This window comes from Mauremys reevesii, linkage group 10 (assembly GCF_016161935.1).
Source record: "Mauremys reevesii isolate NIE-2019 linkage group 10, ASM1616193v1, whole genome shotgun sequence".
In the NCBI taxonomy this organism is placed as follows: Eukaryota; Metazoa; Chordata; order Testudines; family Geoemydidae; genus Mauremys; species Mauremys reevesii.
In genome coordinates this window covers 65,825,313-65,842,173 of record NC_052632.1, presented here as the reverse complement: position 1 = coordinate 65,842,173, position 16,861 = coordinate 65,825,313, and the positions used below count along the sequence as shown (strand labels likewise).

The window sequence follows — 16,861 nt, the reverse complement described above, 5'->3', positions numbered from 1 at the left end:
GTTGTGTTATCCGGCATTTTACAAACCGGAAAGCTCTATAAACCAGCATTTCGGATGGCTCCCCGCAAGAAGCAATATGTCTGGAGAGGCACCCCCCCCACCCCCCATTGGCTCCCATTGGCCGTGATCAGTGCTCCTAGGTGGAAGAACGGCCATGGGGGCTCCATGCACTGACCCCACCCCGCCCAACACTGGCTCTGCAGCTCCCATTGGGTGGGGACTGCAGCCAAAGGAAGCTGCGGGGTTGGCGCCTGCGGGCAGAGGCAGCGCCCAGAGCCACCTGGCCGTGCCTCTCCAGACATGTTGCCGGTTCCGGGGACATGCCGGAGGTGAGCGCCACCTGGATCTGGCGCGCCAAAACCCCTCACGCACTCCATCACCCTGCCCCGAGCCCCCTCCCATACCCAAACTCCCTCCCAGAGCCCGCTCCTCCTCCTGCACCCCAACCCCCAGTCCTAAGCTCCCTCACGCACACAAACTCCCTCCCTCTTAACCGGAATTTTTGACTTACCAGCACCTTCCATTCTCCCAACATGCCAGATAACAAAGCTTTTGCTGTACTTGTTATGACATATTCAGAAATGGAGTATAGTGGACTTTGGCTTAATTTTAAAAAATAAGTTAAATTTACTAAAATATCAAGTAGCAAGGTTGACATCAATTTTTTTAAAAAAAGTCTAAATTACTTTCTAGGCAGATTTTGCTTCATTTTATAATGCCTAAAATAGTTGAGGAGCATCAATATACATTTTTATGTTATTTTCTTAGTCAGGTTGGCAGTGCAGATTGTGTTGAACAATATAAGTTTTAAAGATAATTACATAAAACTTGAAATCTAAAATTTCAGCCGCTATCAAGATGTAGACATAAGTGAAGGTGTATGCATGTTACTCTGACAAGTTTTGTGTAGCTTGCTTTTTCTCATAAAAATTGAGCTTTTTCATGTGTCGTGGGTTTGACGCTGTTCCAGTTGCACAAATAGAAATAAGCTTTGCATTTGATGTATTACAAAACATCTGAAAACCATCAAAAGTATCACTAACAAAGAGGTAAAATTGCCTAGAACCTGTATTTGTACATTGTCAGCATATTCCAAAAAATCATGAAGTAGTTGTAAATTTTGAAGTTTATCTGTTTAAAATGTAATTGTATTATGTACAGAGGAGCTGAAATGAATGGGATATAAAAAACACTCCAACATGTAAAGATCAATTTCTAAATTGGCTGTTAACTTTTTTTAACAAGCAGTTTCCTGTGGCTCCGTATAGTTACTGTAACCTAGTGGATATGAATAGGTTTATAGAGCTTTCACATATTGAAGAGATTACCATAAATCAGTGGTTCTCAAACTTCATTGCACTGCAACCCCCTTCTGACAACAAAAATTACTGCACGACCCCAGGAGGGATCAAAGCCTGAGCCCGCTCCCCAAGCTCCACTGCCTTGGGTGAAGGGGCCTGTAACCTGAGCCCGCTGTCCAGGGCTGAAGCCTTCTGGCGTCTGCTTCATCTCTGGGCAGTGGGGCTCAGGCGTTGGCTTCAGCTCCAGGCCCCAGCAAATCTAACATTAGCTCTGGTGACCCCATTAAAACAGGGTTGTGACCCACTATGAGGTCCTGACCCACAGTTTGTGGCATAAGTAAAGGACTTTCCATGTAGGGAACTGCATGTACCTGCACATCCTGCATTTATTCCAGATGTCTAAATCCACTGAATCTAAACATAATTATGTTTTATTCTTTTCACATTGTCTTTAATTAATTAATCACATATGCTGTTGCAGAGTGACTTGCCTGTGTGCTCAGTTTGAAGCTGTACTACAGCATGGTTTGAAGAGGAGCCGAGGATTAGCATTAACAGCAGCAGCAATCAAACAGGCAGCAGGTTTCTCCAGCAAAACAGAAACAGGTAATGCACTGTTCCAACTGACCTATTGAAAAATGTCAAAATATTATCCTTGTTATGTGTAAGCAATTGACATAACCTCTCATTTTTGGGTTTAAGAAAACAAACCGGACTCTAAGCTAATTTTAATGTACTTAACTGAAGTCTCATTATAAAATAAAAATGCTTGTTAATTCACTCTTTTATGTAGCATGTTGTACATATTCATGTTGAAGAGTGTTTAATATTTGAATATCTAAAAATTGGTTTCAAAATCCAAGATGCTATTAATACCAGCTTAGTACATGCTGGAATTTATTTTCTTAAAGTGATTGTAAATAGCAGTATAAAATCTCTGATTTTTTTTTTTTAAGTTTAATTTCATTTTTATAGCAGTTTTAGCCCAAAATCTCTTGCACGACTTTCAGGAGTTCTCAGTCCATACAATTCTATGGTAAGAACTTTCCAAGGCACTTTTTATTTGGTAACAGTTGATATTGCTAAACATTATATAATGGTAATGTTGCTTTTGTAATGGTATTGTTCCATTATTAACCCTATTTTATTCTGGTTTTAATTTTCAAAATGTATGGCAATGAGCATGAGATAGTAAGCCTCAATAGGAATTTTAAAAACAGAGCTTATGCTGCTTCTATTGGGTGGAGTTTTATTTGCCATTTTTTATTTTTGTGGTCAAAATACTTTCTTTTTTTAGTGAACACTTGGCTTTTGTGTTGGGCTCTGTTTTCTTTCTGCTCCTCTTCTTCTCTTCCCTTCATTTCCCCCATATTTATCTATCCAGACTTCGTGTTTAAACAGTTCAGCTTAATGATATCTCCTTTGCTTGGCCTCCAGTGATCTGTTTGTCTTCCCTTCCTCATCCAGGTATTATAAGTAAGGCTGTGAGTATGTCATGGAAGTCACAGATTCCATGACTTTCTGGGACCTCCGTGCTTCTGCAGTGGCCGGTGAAACTAGCCCAGGGGCTGCCTGAGCAGTTCGAGTGCTGGGGTAGTTCTGGGGCAGTCTCGGGTCACCGCACCCCCTCGTCCCCCCTCCCCGGCAGCGGGAATTTGGGTGTGGGAAGGGGCTCAGGGCTAAGGCAGGGAGTTGGTGCTTACCTTGTGGGGGCTCCCCGGAAGCTGCAACAAGCTCCTAGGTGTAGGCGTGGCCAGACAGCTCTGCGCGCTGCCCCCGTGCTGCGGTTCCTGGCCAATGGGAGCTGCGGAGCGGGCGCTCGGGTGGGGGCAGCATGTGGAGCCCCCCTGGCCATGCCTCCACCTAAGGGCTGCAGGGACATGCTGACTGCTTCTGAGAGACATGCGGAGCCTGGTAGGGAGCCCGCCAGCCTTCCCCCTCCCCCAGCAGCAGTGGGGGTCCCGGGCCACGTGCCCCTGCCCCAGAACACTTGCACGGTGCCCCTGGGCTGCCCCCTGCCCCAGAGCACCCAACTTTTAGTCAGGGGTATATAGTAGAAGTCATGGACAGGTCACGGGCCGGGAATTTTTGTTTATTGCCCATGACCTGTCCATGACTTTTACTAAAATTATCTGTGACTAAAACGTAGCCTTAATTATAAGGGACCATAATCAAGCTTCTGAAAATCACTCAATTGTAACAAGTGTTGAAGTAATATATTTTGACATTTAATCCTTCTATCTGGTGGAATTTATGATACTTACTGTGACCTCCACCTACACTTTCCATAATACTGTTATGTGGCATATTACAAATACAGTTAAGTGCAATAGGAACTTGTAGTTTAATCTTATTTTTTTCTTATAATTTAGTTAATGCAGATTTTGTTCTTCTTGGTCCTGGGCTAAGATAAGTTGTGCTGGTGTTCTGGACTCTTGTATTAATGTGTTTTTTGAAGCCTAAATACTTGGCTTTCTTTGGAAACTATTGTGTATGTTCTCTGAATTATCCTTGTATAGATAGCTTTGTACATTTCTTTCCTCGGTAGTGATGGGCAAAAATCAAAACAGTTTGGAGATTCAGACTGGATAAACAAATAAAAGTTCAGCTGCTTATTCAAATCTTTGTGGAATCCTAGCTTCTTCTATATCTGTTGTTGCCTTTTGTTTAGTGTGGATTGGGATGGCAGAGTGCTTTGCTTCTTTCTCCCTCCTCCCATTTGGTAGTTTCTTCAGTGGATAGCCTCCCCAGCCTCCAATCAACAATCTCATCCTTTTGTTCAGCAGCTGTTCTGTTACCTATTCTCCAGTTACCTATTACTGTTCCTGGTGATCACAATACTTTGACATTTAAATGCATTCCTATATTCCTCACTATTATTAGGGCCCTACCAAATTCATGGCCATGAAAAATGTGTCATGGACCATGAAATCTGGTCGTGACTCCCCCCCGCCCTCCTCCCCCGCGGTGAAATCTGGTCTTTTGTGGGCTTTTACCCTATACTTATAAATTTCACTGGGGAGACCAGCATTTCTCAAAACAAGGGTTCGTGACCCAAAAGGGAGTTGCAGGAGGGTCACAAGGTTATTTTTGGCGGGAGGGGGGAGGGGCATGGTATTGCCACCCTTCTGCGCTGACTTCAGAACTGGGCGGCTGGAGGGCGGTGGCTGTTGGCTGGGTGCCCAGCTCTGAAAGCAGCTCTCCACCAGCAGCAGCACAGAAATAAGGGTGGGAATACCATACCATGCCACCCTTGCTTCTGCGCTGCTGCTGGCGGTGGCACTGCCTTCAGAGCTGGGCTCCTGACCAGCAGCTGCCGCTCTCCAGCTGCTCAGCTCTTATGGTTGATATCTCTTACATGTTTTCATCTCATTTAGTGGAACTGCTGATTTTCTTGTTCACACTTTAATTTTTTTCCCTAATTTTTTAGAAGATTTGGTTGACGTTTCTGTAGCGCTTGTTTTTTACGTGGTGGGTTGCCAGCCCAACGCACAACCCTCCTCCTTTCGCATCTTGGGCTTGGGACCAAGCAACGGCGGAGTTGAACAAAGAACGGGAAGAACAAACAGGATTTAGGAGTGGGAGAGGATGCGTTGATCAGATATTTGTACTACGTATGATAATGGAACAATCTCTTGAATGGAACTCGCCACTGTTCATTAATTATCTCGATTTCGAGAAGGCATTTGATAGTGTTCGCCATCCATCTCTCTGGAATATCTTAAAAATATATGGATTCCCTTCGAAAGTGATTAACATCTTCAAAGATATGTATGCCGGCAATAAGTGTTGTGTTCGCCATGAAGGACAGCAGAGCGAGTGGTTCCATGTGAGAACGGGAGTTAGACAAGGGTGTGTTATTTCGCCCATTCTATTTCTTGTGGTCACAGATTGGGTGATGCGGAAAGCCACTGAAGATAGGCCAAGAGGGATCGCATGGGGACCCTCTGGTCATATTGAAGACTGTGACTTTGCGGATGACATCGCCCTGATTTCAAGCTCTCAGACGGACCTCCAAGAGAAGACTGATAGAGTAGGTAGAGTAGCAAGGTGCATAGGACTTAATATCCATGCCGGTAAGAGCAAAATAATGAAAGTAAAAACAGCCAGCTCGACGAAGACAGTGTTATGTGACGTAGAATTGGAGGAGGTGAACGACTTCAAATATCTTGGTAGTTACATATCGGCTGATGGCAATATTCAGAAGGAGATATCTACCAGAATCGGTCTTGCAGCAAATGCATTCTATAGACTTCAGAATATTTGGAGGTCAACCATCTTGCAAATGAAAACCAAGGTAGAGATCTACAGGTCGAACGTCTGCTCTGTGTTGCTCTATGCGGCGGAAACATGGAGGACCAACAAGAAGATAGAAAGTCGGCTTCGGGGCTTTGAAGGAAGGTGTCTTAGGCGAATTCTTAACATACATTGGCCGCAGTGTATCACCAATGTTGAAGTGAGCCGATTAACGGGCATCAACAATATAGTGGATGAAGCCAAACAACGAAGATGGAGGTGGCTGGGGCATGTGTTGAGAATGGATGCTGACAGACACCCTCGTATTGCCCTACGATGGACACCACAAGGAAGAAGGAGGAGAGGTAGGCCATTGGGGACGTGGCGAAGGACCATTGAAGAGGAAATGAAAGGTATGGGAATGAAGTGGGATGAAATCTGCTGTCTCGCTCAAGAACAAAATGAATGGAGGAGAGTGGTTGGCGCCTTATGCTCCACAGGGAGTGAATAATAATAATAATAAGAAGAATTTTTTAGAATAATATCTTGTGGTACTGAGTTGCACAAGGTTATATGGTTCTATTTTTATTCATTTTTGTATTTAGGTTTCTAAAAATATATCAAAAAGGTGCCTGTTTAACACTTTAGGTTTCTTTTAACAGATTAGAGGCAAATAAACCTAAAAAAGCAGCTAACCCCACCAACAGCCCCCACAATAACTCTACCTCTCAGCATGCAATCCCTATTCAAAAGCCTGAACATCTGCAATGTTTTTATATTAGCAGAGAGAAACTAGGACTGCCTGATTGACCTTTCCTATAATATTAATTGCGTTAAACAGCTAAACGTATTTAATTTAGAGGAGACAAATAAGATGTGACAAGATTGAGGTGTTCAAAAATTTCCAACGTGAGAAGAGATTGTATGCCTTTTGTGCTTTTTTTTGTATTGCCATTCTTTGAACCTTTTCTGTTTCTGTCATATCCTTTGAGAGATGGGATGGCCAGAAATGAGCACAGTATTCAAGGTGAGGGTTTACTATAAATTTATGTAATGGCAGTATGAGGTTTCACTGTCCTTTTCTTAATAAAAACCTAAATCTTATTTGGTTCTTAACTACCATTTTACATTGAGCAGAGATTTTCATTGAGCTGTCAACAAGGGTGCCTATGTTTCTCTCCAGAGTGGTTGATGGCTTCTAAATTAACAGCAAAGTGTAGGAGTAGTTTAAATTGTTCTCTCCCATATGCATTTCCTTGTACTGATCTACCTTGAATTTAATCTTTTTTCATGTTGCCAATTGTCTAGCTTTATTAGATCCTTTAGAAGTTTCTCAGTCTTCTCTAATTGTGCCCATTTGGTGTCATCACAAAACTCTAATGCTAATATTGCTGTATAGTTTGTTTTTGAGCAATATATATATTTCATGCAGTACTGATGGTCAATAGTAATTGTCAAACTGCATATAACTTGTTAAAAATAATATTTTAATGGCAAGGATTAAGCTAATAGATGAGGTAGGAAGATGTGACCTGGCATAAAAGTATCTTGAGAACATCTTGAGTTTAATTGAAAAAATGTGGTATAGTAAAAGTATTTTATTGTACACACATATGCTGTTCTTGACATGTGTATTGTCATTGCCTCTAATTCAGAACTTTCTTGGGGGCCGGTTCAAGATTGTGGGATTAACTCCCCCAGGAAATAATGACCATCAGAATCTGTACCACCTTCCACATCAAGTACAAGGCACATTTATTTGACCTTGCCTTCTCTAGCATAAACAGATAGAAACATGCATATTTAAAAAAACAAACCAAATTCTCCCCCCTCTTGTACCCCCCCCCCCAAAACCCCAAAAAACAAAAATCAAACCCAAAACCACTCCACTTCCCCCCTAGGGACAGGATGAGAGAACAAACAGAGGACAAGTGTTAATTATTTTGCTTAATGCACTGCTGGAAAATGGTTAGATGTCAGAGTGTTGAGCATAGTATAAGAACTTATATAGAGCAGAATGGTAGTTAACTGCAGTACGGTAATTTGATGGGAGGTTTTTAATAGTAAGTAGAATTTGTTGCCAGCAAACTTAAGTTATCTTACACCAGTTAAAAATTTATCAATCCTGGAGCATAGGTGTGTTTTTAAAAACTATAGCAATATGCATCCCCAGATGAAATTTTGGCCCTGCTGTTATAAATGAAATGGTAAATTGGATGACTTTTAAAATATATATTAGATTTAAGAGTGAAGGTGGAATCCTACAGGGATAATTCTTATCACAAGTATCTACAGTCAATAGCTTCAGAGAAATTCTGTAGAAGTAAGCAAGCTACTAAACTGAAGGGTTACAACAAGCTGGGAAATGATTCATCTATGTTCAAGGTCATAAGCAGGTAATTGTATTGTTTTAGTAAAATAGCATGTCCTATAGAGAGGAGACAGTTTATTGTGTGTTCTTAAGCATGAAATAGTAATTATATTGGCTTTAGAATGATATTTGAAAAAACTGGCATAAAAATTTGGAGGTAAGAATAGAAATTATATAAATGGTATTCTCTTTAATGACTTTGTGATAGGGAGATAGAAAAATAGACCAGACGTATGAGTTAAGTGTATTTTTGTATCTTAATATATCTTGCAGAGCCAGTGTTTTGGTACTACGTAAGAGAAGTTCTGAATAAACATGAACTACAGCGCTTCTACTCTCTGAGGACTATTACTACAGATATTGGCAGAGGCCGTGCCTGGCTACGCTGTGCATTAAATGAACATTCTCTGGAAAGATATGTCCATATGCTGCTTGCAGATAAAAATCGACTTAGGTAATTGTATTTAATGATTTAATAATGGAGGAATGCATGCAATTGCAGACTAAGCACTGGCATTTAAAAATGTGTGAAACTAGTAGTCGATGAAGTAGTCCATTTTATTTTAGTTAAACCACTTAGTATCACACTTTTAACTGCTGTTTTAAATTTTTTGTAGACAACTGTTTACTATACAATTTATTTTATAGTCTGTGATCCAAAGTGTTCTAAAAATTTCAGTGGCTAGCGCAGACAATAGGAAATAATGCACAATGGAAAACATAATCCCAACTATACATATAAAATGATGGGGTCTAAATTAGTTGTTACTACTCAAGAAAGAGATCTTGCAGTCATTGTGGATAGTTCTCTGAAAACATCCACTCAATGTGAAGCAGCAGTGAAAAAAGCTAACAGAATCATTAGGAAAGGGATAGATGATATGACATATGGCCTCTATATAGATGCATGGTACACCCACATCTTGAATATTGCGTGCACATCTGGTTACCCCATCTCAAAAAGATATTTTGGAATTGGAAAAGGTACAGAAAAGGGAAATAAAAATGATTAGGGGTATGGAACAGCTTCCATATGAGGAGAGATTAATAAGATTGGGACTTTTCAGCTTGGAAAAGAGATGACTAAGGGGGAATAGGATAGAGGTCTATAAAATCACGACTGGTGTGGAGAAAGTAAATAAGGAAGTGTTATTTATTCTTTCTCATAACACAAGAACTAGGGATTACCAAATACAATTAATAGGCAGCAGGTTAAAAACAAAAGGAAGTATTTCTTCACACAACACAACCTGTGGAACACTTTGTCAGAGGATGTTGAGAAGGCCAGAGGATGTTGAGAAGGTTACTTAACCTTCAAGTTTTTTATTTGGTATCTTGTCAAATGTCTAAGGGAAGTACTCATATTTGTACAGTGGTAGTGCCTATACATAATAAAAGAACTAGATAAGTTCATGGAGAATAGGTCCATCCATGATTATTAGCCAGGATGGGCAGGGATGGTGTCCTTAGCCTCTGTTTGCGAGAAGCTGGTAATGGGCCACAGGGGATGGATTACTTGATGATTGCCTGTTCTGTTCATTCCCTCTGAAGCGCCTGGCATTGGCCACTATCAGAAGACAGGATACTGGGCTAGATGGACCATTGGTCTGACCCAGTACGGCTGTTGTTATGTCTTCATGATTTTGGACTCAGGATTCTGGGCTCTGTCAGACTTCTAGGAAGTCACTTAATCACCGTGTCTCAACTTATTTGTAAAAAGGGTCTAGTGTGCTATAGAAATGTTAAGGAATAATTTAACGTGCACTTTGTAATCATCAGAGGAAAGGCACTGTGGAAGTGGGTAATGTTATTGATTTTACATTTAATCGCATTCAGTTCTATATGACATACTTTTGTCCTTTTCTCCAGTCTGCTTAGATCCTCCTGTCGCTGAAGAGTCTCAAGAATATCTGTTATCCTTCCAGTGTCTGTCATCCATAGATTTTGGGCCTTATCCGACACCTGTTGAATTCAGTAGAAAGATTTCCTTTTACTATCAAGCAGTTTGCTCCCCTTTCTAAATCACTTTATGGGTGCAGCAAACAAGATCATTCCTAGCAGTAAGCTGTTGGGGACCCACTTTTCCACTCCATAGAAAAAGATTTCCTTCCATCTACTCTGACTTCTTCTAGCCTTCCTAGTTAATTAGTTAACATTCCAGACCTCCAATCTTTCACAAATACCTCCAGTTTTTTACTTAACCTTCAAGTTTTTTATTTGGTATCTTGTCAAATGTCTAAGGGAAGTATTCATATTTGTACAGTGGTAGTGCCTATACATAATAAAGAAAGAGGTAGATTCAGGGTTATGATAGTGTGACCCAAGGACCTCTTGATGCCAACTGGGAGAGGGCCTGGAGTACAGGGATACCTTGGATTCACCGAAAGAATGACATGCAAGGTCTTTAGTGAAAGACTGTGTCACAGTGGTCATAATCATTGTGAGATGTATATATGGAAAATATGCAAGGAGTTATGTGTATATATGCTGAAAATTATGTTCTCTAGCCTTGTAGTTAAAGGCAGATAACTCAAAGGTAGCATTCTTTGAGACAAACTTCTCCATACAGGAGGTGGGGAGAAACATCTCCCCCTGGTGGACCATTGTGTGTCTTGCAACAGAAGTCTATTAGCATACTGAGTCAAATGCTAATGAAGAGCTTGTGGAGACTTCATTAGGAAATGAACAGGAAGAGGTAAATAGCAAGGGGTGGGATGGGAACCTTCTTTTCTGATGAAGATCAAAAGTCTGATCTGGTATATCTGAGGTACACATATCTCTATGTGTAACTATTTGTTTCCCCCTCTGGCCTCAATTTGTTTCCCCCTCTGGCCTCACTTTGATTATAGTGAAAACAAGAATAAGTTTATTAATATATCAGAGTGCTGTGAGTTAAGCAGAGTGGTGATCATGAGAGGAATTAAAAATATCTTGGTGTAAACTATTCCTTTGGGAGTGGAGAATCTGAGAGTTATGTGAGTGTTTGGTGGACTAATGTCTGGGCTCTCCAGAGGGACATTCAGAGGACTAAGGGATTTATGTGAGCCTATTGCTAACCTACACAGAGAGGCCTCTGTGGAGGCCTGGAAGACAGTGTTTGTGTTGCCAGAGGCTGTTGAAATCAGGCACAGCAGGCACAGATCTCACACTAAGGGCAGGTGGTGGCGAGATGCCTCACAACCCTGGGTATCCCCCGGGAAGCATCACAGACAAGAACAGTCTGGGTTCAAACAGGAGAAATCACGTATAGATCAAATAGCAATGTATCTTGACAGAACTGTTGATAGAGTGATAGTTGCCACTTTATATGAATTGTAAAGATTTTCAAAATGCCTTTGGAACAGAAGATAGAACACTTTTATGGAAGTTGCTATGCCATTATGTTAATCCTTCAAAAATTTGTGAACATTCAAATCTATTATGACTAAGGATACGATTCTGTCACAGATGTCACGGATGTTCACATATCTTGGTAGCCTAGTAAGACATTAAAGCCAGAATAGTGAAATCCAGAAATGCCTTTGTAATGCCAAAGCTGATCTGGAGAAACAGAAATCTTGCCCTCTGAACTAAACTTTAAATATTTAACATGATTATAAAATGAGTCTTACTATACAGTGCTGAAACTTGAAGTCTTGGTAGGACCTTACTGTCTAAACTCCAAGTTTTCATAAATGGCTGTCTTAGACATATCAGATGTCCAGAAAAAAATCACACATGAAGAACTCTGAAGGAGGACAAAACAGAAACTAATAGGGCAGGAAATTATGGAATGAAAATGGAGGTGTCTAGGATATACATGGAGGACATTTTGACCCAAATAACATGGTGAGACGGGCTTTGGACTGAAATCCCCAAGGCAAGAGATGATGAGGTAGACTCAGGATAACAAACATGGAAATACACAATAGAAGCAGAATTGAAAGCTATCAAAATGACACTGGAAGAAATTAAGATTACAGCAGGAGATGGGAAAAGATGGAAGGCAGCGGTTAAGGCCTTATGTTCTGCATGAGATGGGGATAAGAGAGAGAGCGAGTGGAGAGGAGGAGAGAGCGAGCGAGAGCCCGAACGAGTCTAAATGCCCTAGTCAGGATTGGGCATCATTCTTCATACACATTATATGACAGTCCTTGATCTGAAGAGTCAACATCTAAATAAACAACACAGACAATTAGTAGACAGTGTTCACGCAAAATGTTACAAAGTACAAAACCTGGTAGATTACATCCATTTTCTTCCCTTTATTTTCTTTTATAAGAACTCAATCTCAATTTTTTGTCACAATAAATTTTTTGCTATCCCATTCTTTAACCATCCATTTAACGTGTAATGATAGAGTGTGGTGCTTGCTAAGGAAAGGGTTCAGCCCAACATGTTTAGTTAACAGTGTCTTGCCTATTACTTACAGGAATCACGTCAACCTCCCTTTGATTCTTTAGTGCCTTTACATCCTGGTTGAGCAAGAGCCTAAATAATTTGGTTGGGCCTGATAATTCATTGCTCAACAGCTCAGTTTTTAACATGGGATCTTGCTCTGTTCTGATTATTTGTTTATATCTATCCTTTCTAACTTGCTCCAAAATGGTTTGGTAACTATGGGTGAAATGTTGGATTTCTCAAATATGGCAACTACATGGATATGCAGTGGTAAGTGATATGGCTGTTAATATAGCTGTTTATCCAGAAGTAATTGCTAGTATTACTGTAAACTTAGTCTTACAGCTGAGAGATTCTTGATCTGAATGATTTGCATCTTATTAGAAAATGCGAAGATCAAAGGCAGACTATTTCATTTAACTCCCAGTATTCACTGTTATACAACTCACATTTGAATAGGCGTCACTACTTTTAGTTTAGAATTGCCTAGAGTTTATATTACTCTTTCTCCCATCTCATGCATGTCAGGCTCTTTAAAGGGCCACTGCAGTTTGTATCTGGATCAGCTGATGTATCTGAGCCTCTGTGCAGCTGATGTGTGTCATGTTTCTTCTTTTCAAAAACAGTGGATGCTAAATAAAGAGTATGCAACAATGTGGCTTTATGTTTACCTTTTAATCTATAGTGTCTTCTATGAAGACTGGTCTTTTATGATGGATGAAGAACGTTCTAGTATGATCCCTACGATGGCAGCTGGTAAGCCTGGACATTTTAAGACAAACGGAATGATACTGTTGTGAGAGAGACTTCATTTTTGGAATGTGCTTATTTCTGTAGTAACTGCAAAGCACTTTATAAAATAATGAGTTGGGTGCTGTTGGTGAGGCGAGTGCTGGTTTATTTTTTGTACTCAGTAATGGGACATACATAACATTGGATATTGGCACTAGCTTAAATTTCAGAGGGAGTATTGAGATTTTGTAGGTCTCTACTTGGTGGGAATATTTTGTGTGGGAGCTTTAACTTTTTGCTTACAAACCTTGATCTTTCAAAATTGTAGTTTATATTGCTGTATCAGTACACTAGCAAAGAAAATAATTAGGATATGTTATTCATAAGAACACTGACTTTTTTTTTAACAGCAAAACAACTTAAAGCAGCATTTTGACAGTGTCAGCAATGCAGTAGTCTTACTTGACTGCATACTATTTCTTGAATTGCATCCAAGATCATAGGGAATTGAACTTTGGTCTGGCAAGTCCAAGTTAATGTTCTAGCCACTGGACCATCCTTCCTCTGTGTAATGTTCTTTCTTATTTATTTTATTACATTAATGCCTAAAAGCCATAGTCATGGCCTAGGACTCTATTGTACTAGCCACTGTACAAAAAAGACAGTCTGTGCCCCCAAAGAGTTTACAGTCTCAGTACAAGACAAGAGACAACAGGTGGATACAGTCATACAGGGAAACAAAGACAATATTGGTCAACGTGATAGGCAATGGTCTCAGCAAACCATCAGCCTACCTGTTGTCGAGTGTTGTTTTTTTTTTGGTAGGGATTACAGCAAAGGAGAATTTTTGAGGAGGCTTTTCAAGGAGGATAATGAGTTAGTTTTGTGGATATTTATTGGGAGCTCCTCCTAAACATGAGGGGCAGCATGGGAGAGAGCACAGAGATGCTTGTGAGAAAATTTAACAAATGGGTGAAGGAGGCTGGCATCATGGGCCGATCATAGGTGAGCATCAACATCTTAATAGCAAATGCAAGATCATAGGTAGCATCTGGATAGACTTTGAAGGGCCTTGGAAGTGATGACAAGCAGCTTATGTTTGATGTAATAGAGCTGGTGGAAGGATGTAAAGAGTGGATGCATGGATGGATAAGAAAGGTCATATCTTAGAGATCTAATACATAAAAGAATTGGCAAGATTTAGACATAGCCTAGATGTGAGGACCTAGAGAGAGTTCTGAGTTGAAGATGATGCCCACATTAGGAGCCTAAGAGACAGGCAGGGCAGAGGTGTTGTCCACAGTGATCAATGAAGGAATTAGTGGGGCTGGATGGAGGAGGGATATGGTTAAGAACTCTGTTTTAGCCACATTAAGCTTTGGGTGATGGCTAGACATTCACAAGGCAAGGTCAGAGAGACAGGATGATATTTTAATTGGACAGAAAGAGACAGGTCCAGAGGAGAAAAATAGATCTGTGAGTCATCAGCACAGATCTTCCACTATGTGATATTTGAGATAATATGTGATTTGTGAATTACAGAAGGAGGCAGTGTTAAAATCTACTCTTCGTTGTGGATTTATTTTCAGACTTCCTCATTGCAGCCTTAATGTTCTATTAATTTAATTTGTGTATGAAATATCATTGCATATATGCACTCAGTTATGTTGCTGTATGTTTTTTCTTTTTGCTTTATCTAAAGGTCTGAATTCCATTCTTTTTGCAATCAACATTGACAACAAGGACTTAAATGGGCAGAGCAAATGCACTCCTACCGTCTCTGATCTCTTAAAAGAATCCACGCAAAATGTAACCTCATTGTTGAAGGAATCCACCCAAGGTGTTAGCAGCCTTCTAAGAGAGATAACCACATCCTCTGCTGTTTCCATTTTAATCAAACCTGATCAAGACACTGACCCACTTCCAGTTCTATCAAAGAATGTTAGTGCTGGTAAGCATTTTGGGGATACTAAAATAATTAAAACGTATATAAAGTGCTCAAATATTTAATTTTTTTAGATTAAGGAAGACTCTAAAAGAATATCAAGAATAATTTTTTTAAATCATTAAAGATATTTGTTACACATAATTTAAATATCCTATTTGTTACAATTTAAACTTGAAACTGGTAGGTTCGTTTTTAAGAAAAGTACTGTGGAAATATTGGTGTGAAGGAAAATGAAAAGCTCTTCTGTATAATGGATATATGCATTGTGCTATTTGTATCTCTGGGAGCAGAAAATTATAATCTCTTGACAGTTTGGGATTTTCACTTGAAATTTGTTATGGCACACTTCTACATCATTATGCCTCTACCCTGACATAACGTCACCCGATATAACATGAATTCAGATACAATGTGGTAAAGCAGCGCCGGGGGGGGGGCGGGGCTGCGCGCTCCGGTGGATCAAATCAAGTTCGATATAATGCGTTTTCACCTATAACGCGTTAAGATTTTTGGCTTCCGCAGACAGCGTTATATCGAGGTAGAGGTGTATATCATACATGGCAGATGCTAATTTCATGACTCATTGTCCCTTTAATAATAATGTGTTTACTATTGGCACATATCCTTACCTATCCGTGATAAATACAGTGGGAGATGCCTATGCTTGTGTATCTAGATTACAAACTCCAGCTTGATTGTTAACTGTTTGGGCAGACAGTGTATATAGTCTATAAAGTCCCTTAACAAATAATAAATAATTATGCTTTATAGATCATAGTTTAGCCACACAAGGTTAGAACATTTGAATGTGCTATTGCCCTGCTGCAGCTAGCACAAACATGGTAGATGCTAATTTTGGACAGCCACTCACAGCGTCTATGAAGACTTGAGTCTACTGTAGGTTTAAAATAGTGCAGTAAGATGCAGCTTTCACTTATATGTAGTCTGCTATGCAAGTATCAAAGGGGTAAGTTTTCATCTCTGGAAACTGAAAGTTGCAAACATAAAGCACCATTTTGGCAGTCTTGTACTCATCAAATAAAAAGCCTAACTTTGAGATGCTTAAGTAGAATTGCTTTAGATGATAGAAGAGGAAGACTCATTGTAGGTTTTTGATGCCCTATGAATTTCCATTAGACCTACGAAAATGTGTAAATGTGAGTGTGGGAGGAGAGCAAAAATTATTTACTTTACAGGCATTTAAAATATGGTGTTTATTTTAAAAATGCATTTTTTAAATATCTTGACACCAAGGTTTTTGTTCAGATTTTCAACTAAATTGAATTAAGAGGGTTGCAATGCTTCTATACTTGGGATAACTTCTATTATTTCAAAATGCATTCTACAGTTCAAACAACAGAATACTTGACCATATGCTTCACATTAGTGTGCAACTTGGATATAACAGAAACATTAGATGCATTCAAATACAGCAGTAAATTGAATTTTTATAAATTTGTCAGGTGATTCCATTGAAATGATGTTGCTTATATTCTGTTGCTTCTTTGATTTGTGTTCAGAATATATTCCATCCTCATTTTATCATTAGGGAGAAATTTTCTGTGGATATATGCTGGTCAGAGTTGGGTTGGGGAGAGGCAGAAAAGAATCAGTCCACCATGCCAGTTTTCCAGGCCTATGTGTTTCTGGTGTTCTTGGATTGTACTAAAATAACATGTAGCTATTTGAAGTGACTTACATCCCATCTACATTACAAAAAAGGCAGGAGCAGGAAACTTTTTTTTTTTTTTTTTTTTTTTTGCCAGAGCTGGTAAGGCATAATTTGGTTAAAAGGGGTCTTGAAAACCAATCCCGAGACTACATCACTGCCTAGTTGTGGGAACAGGTTAAAATGGCTTTTGAAAATCAACTAACTCCTTTCCAGAATGGGAC

General features: G+C 39.8%; 1 protein-coding gene across 29 annotated transcripts in view; it reads left to right on the top strand.

Annotated features, from left to right (window-relative positions):
- The window catches only part of SNX29 (sorting nexin 29), a 484,058-nt gene that overhangs the window by 17,668 nt on the left and 449,529 nt on the right, over positions 1-16,861 (top strand). For all 29 annotated transcript variants that reach the window (XR_005585770.1, XR_005585771.1, XR_005585769.1 and 26 more), the window contains exons 4-7: positions 1,783-1,907; positions 8,182-8,362; positions 12,974-13,044; positions 14,723-14,971. Coding sequence is in view for 18 of the 29 variants with exons in the window: in XM_039492890.1 (XP_039348824.1) it covers positions 1,783-1,907; positions 8,182-8,362; positions 12,974-13,044; positions 14,723-14,971 (626 nt within the window). In the remaining 11 variants the exon portion in view is untranslated. The remainder of the gene's footprint in view (positions 1-1,782; positions 1,908-8,181; positions 8,363-12,973; positions 13,045-14,722; positions 14,972-16,861) is intronic.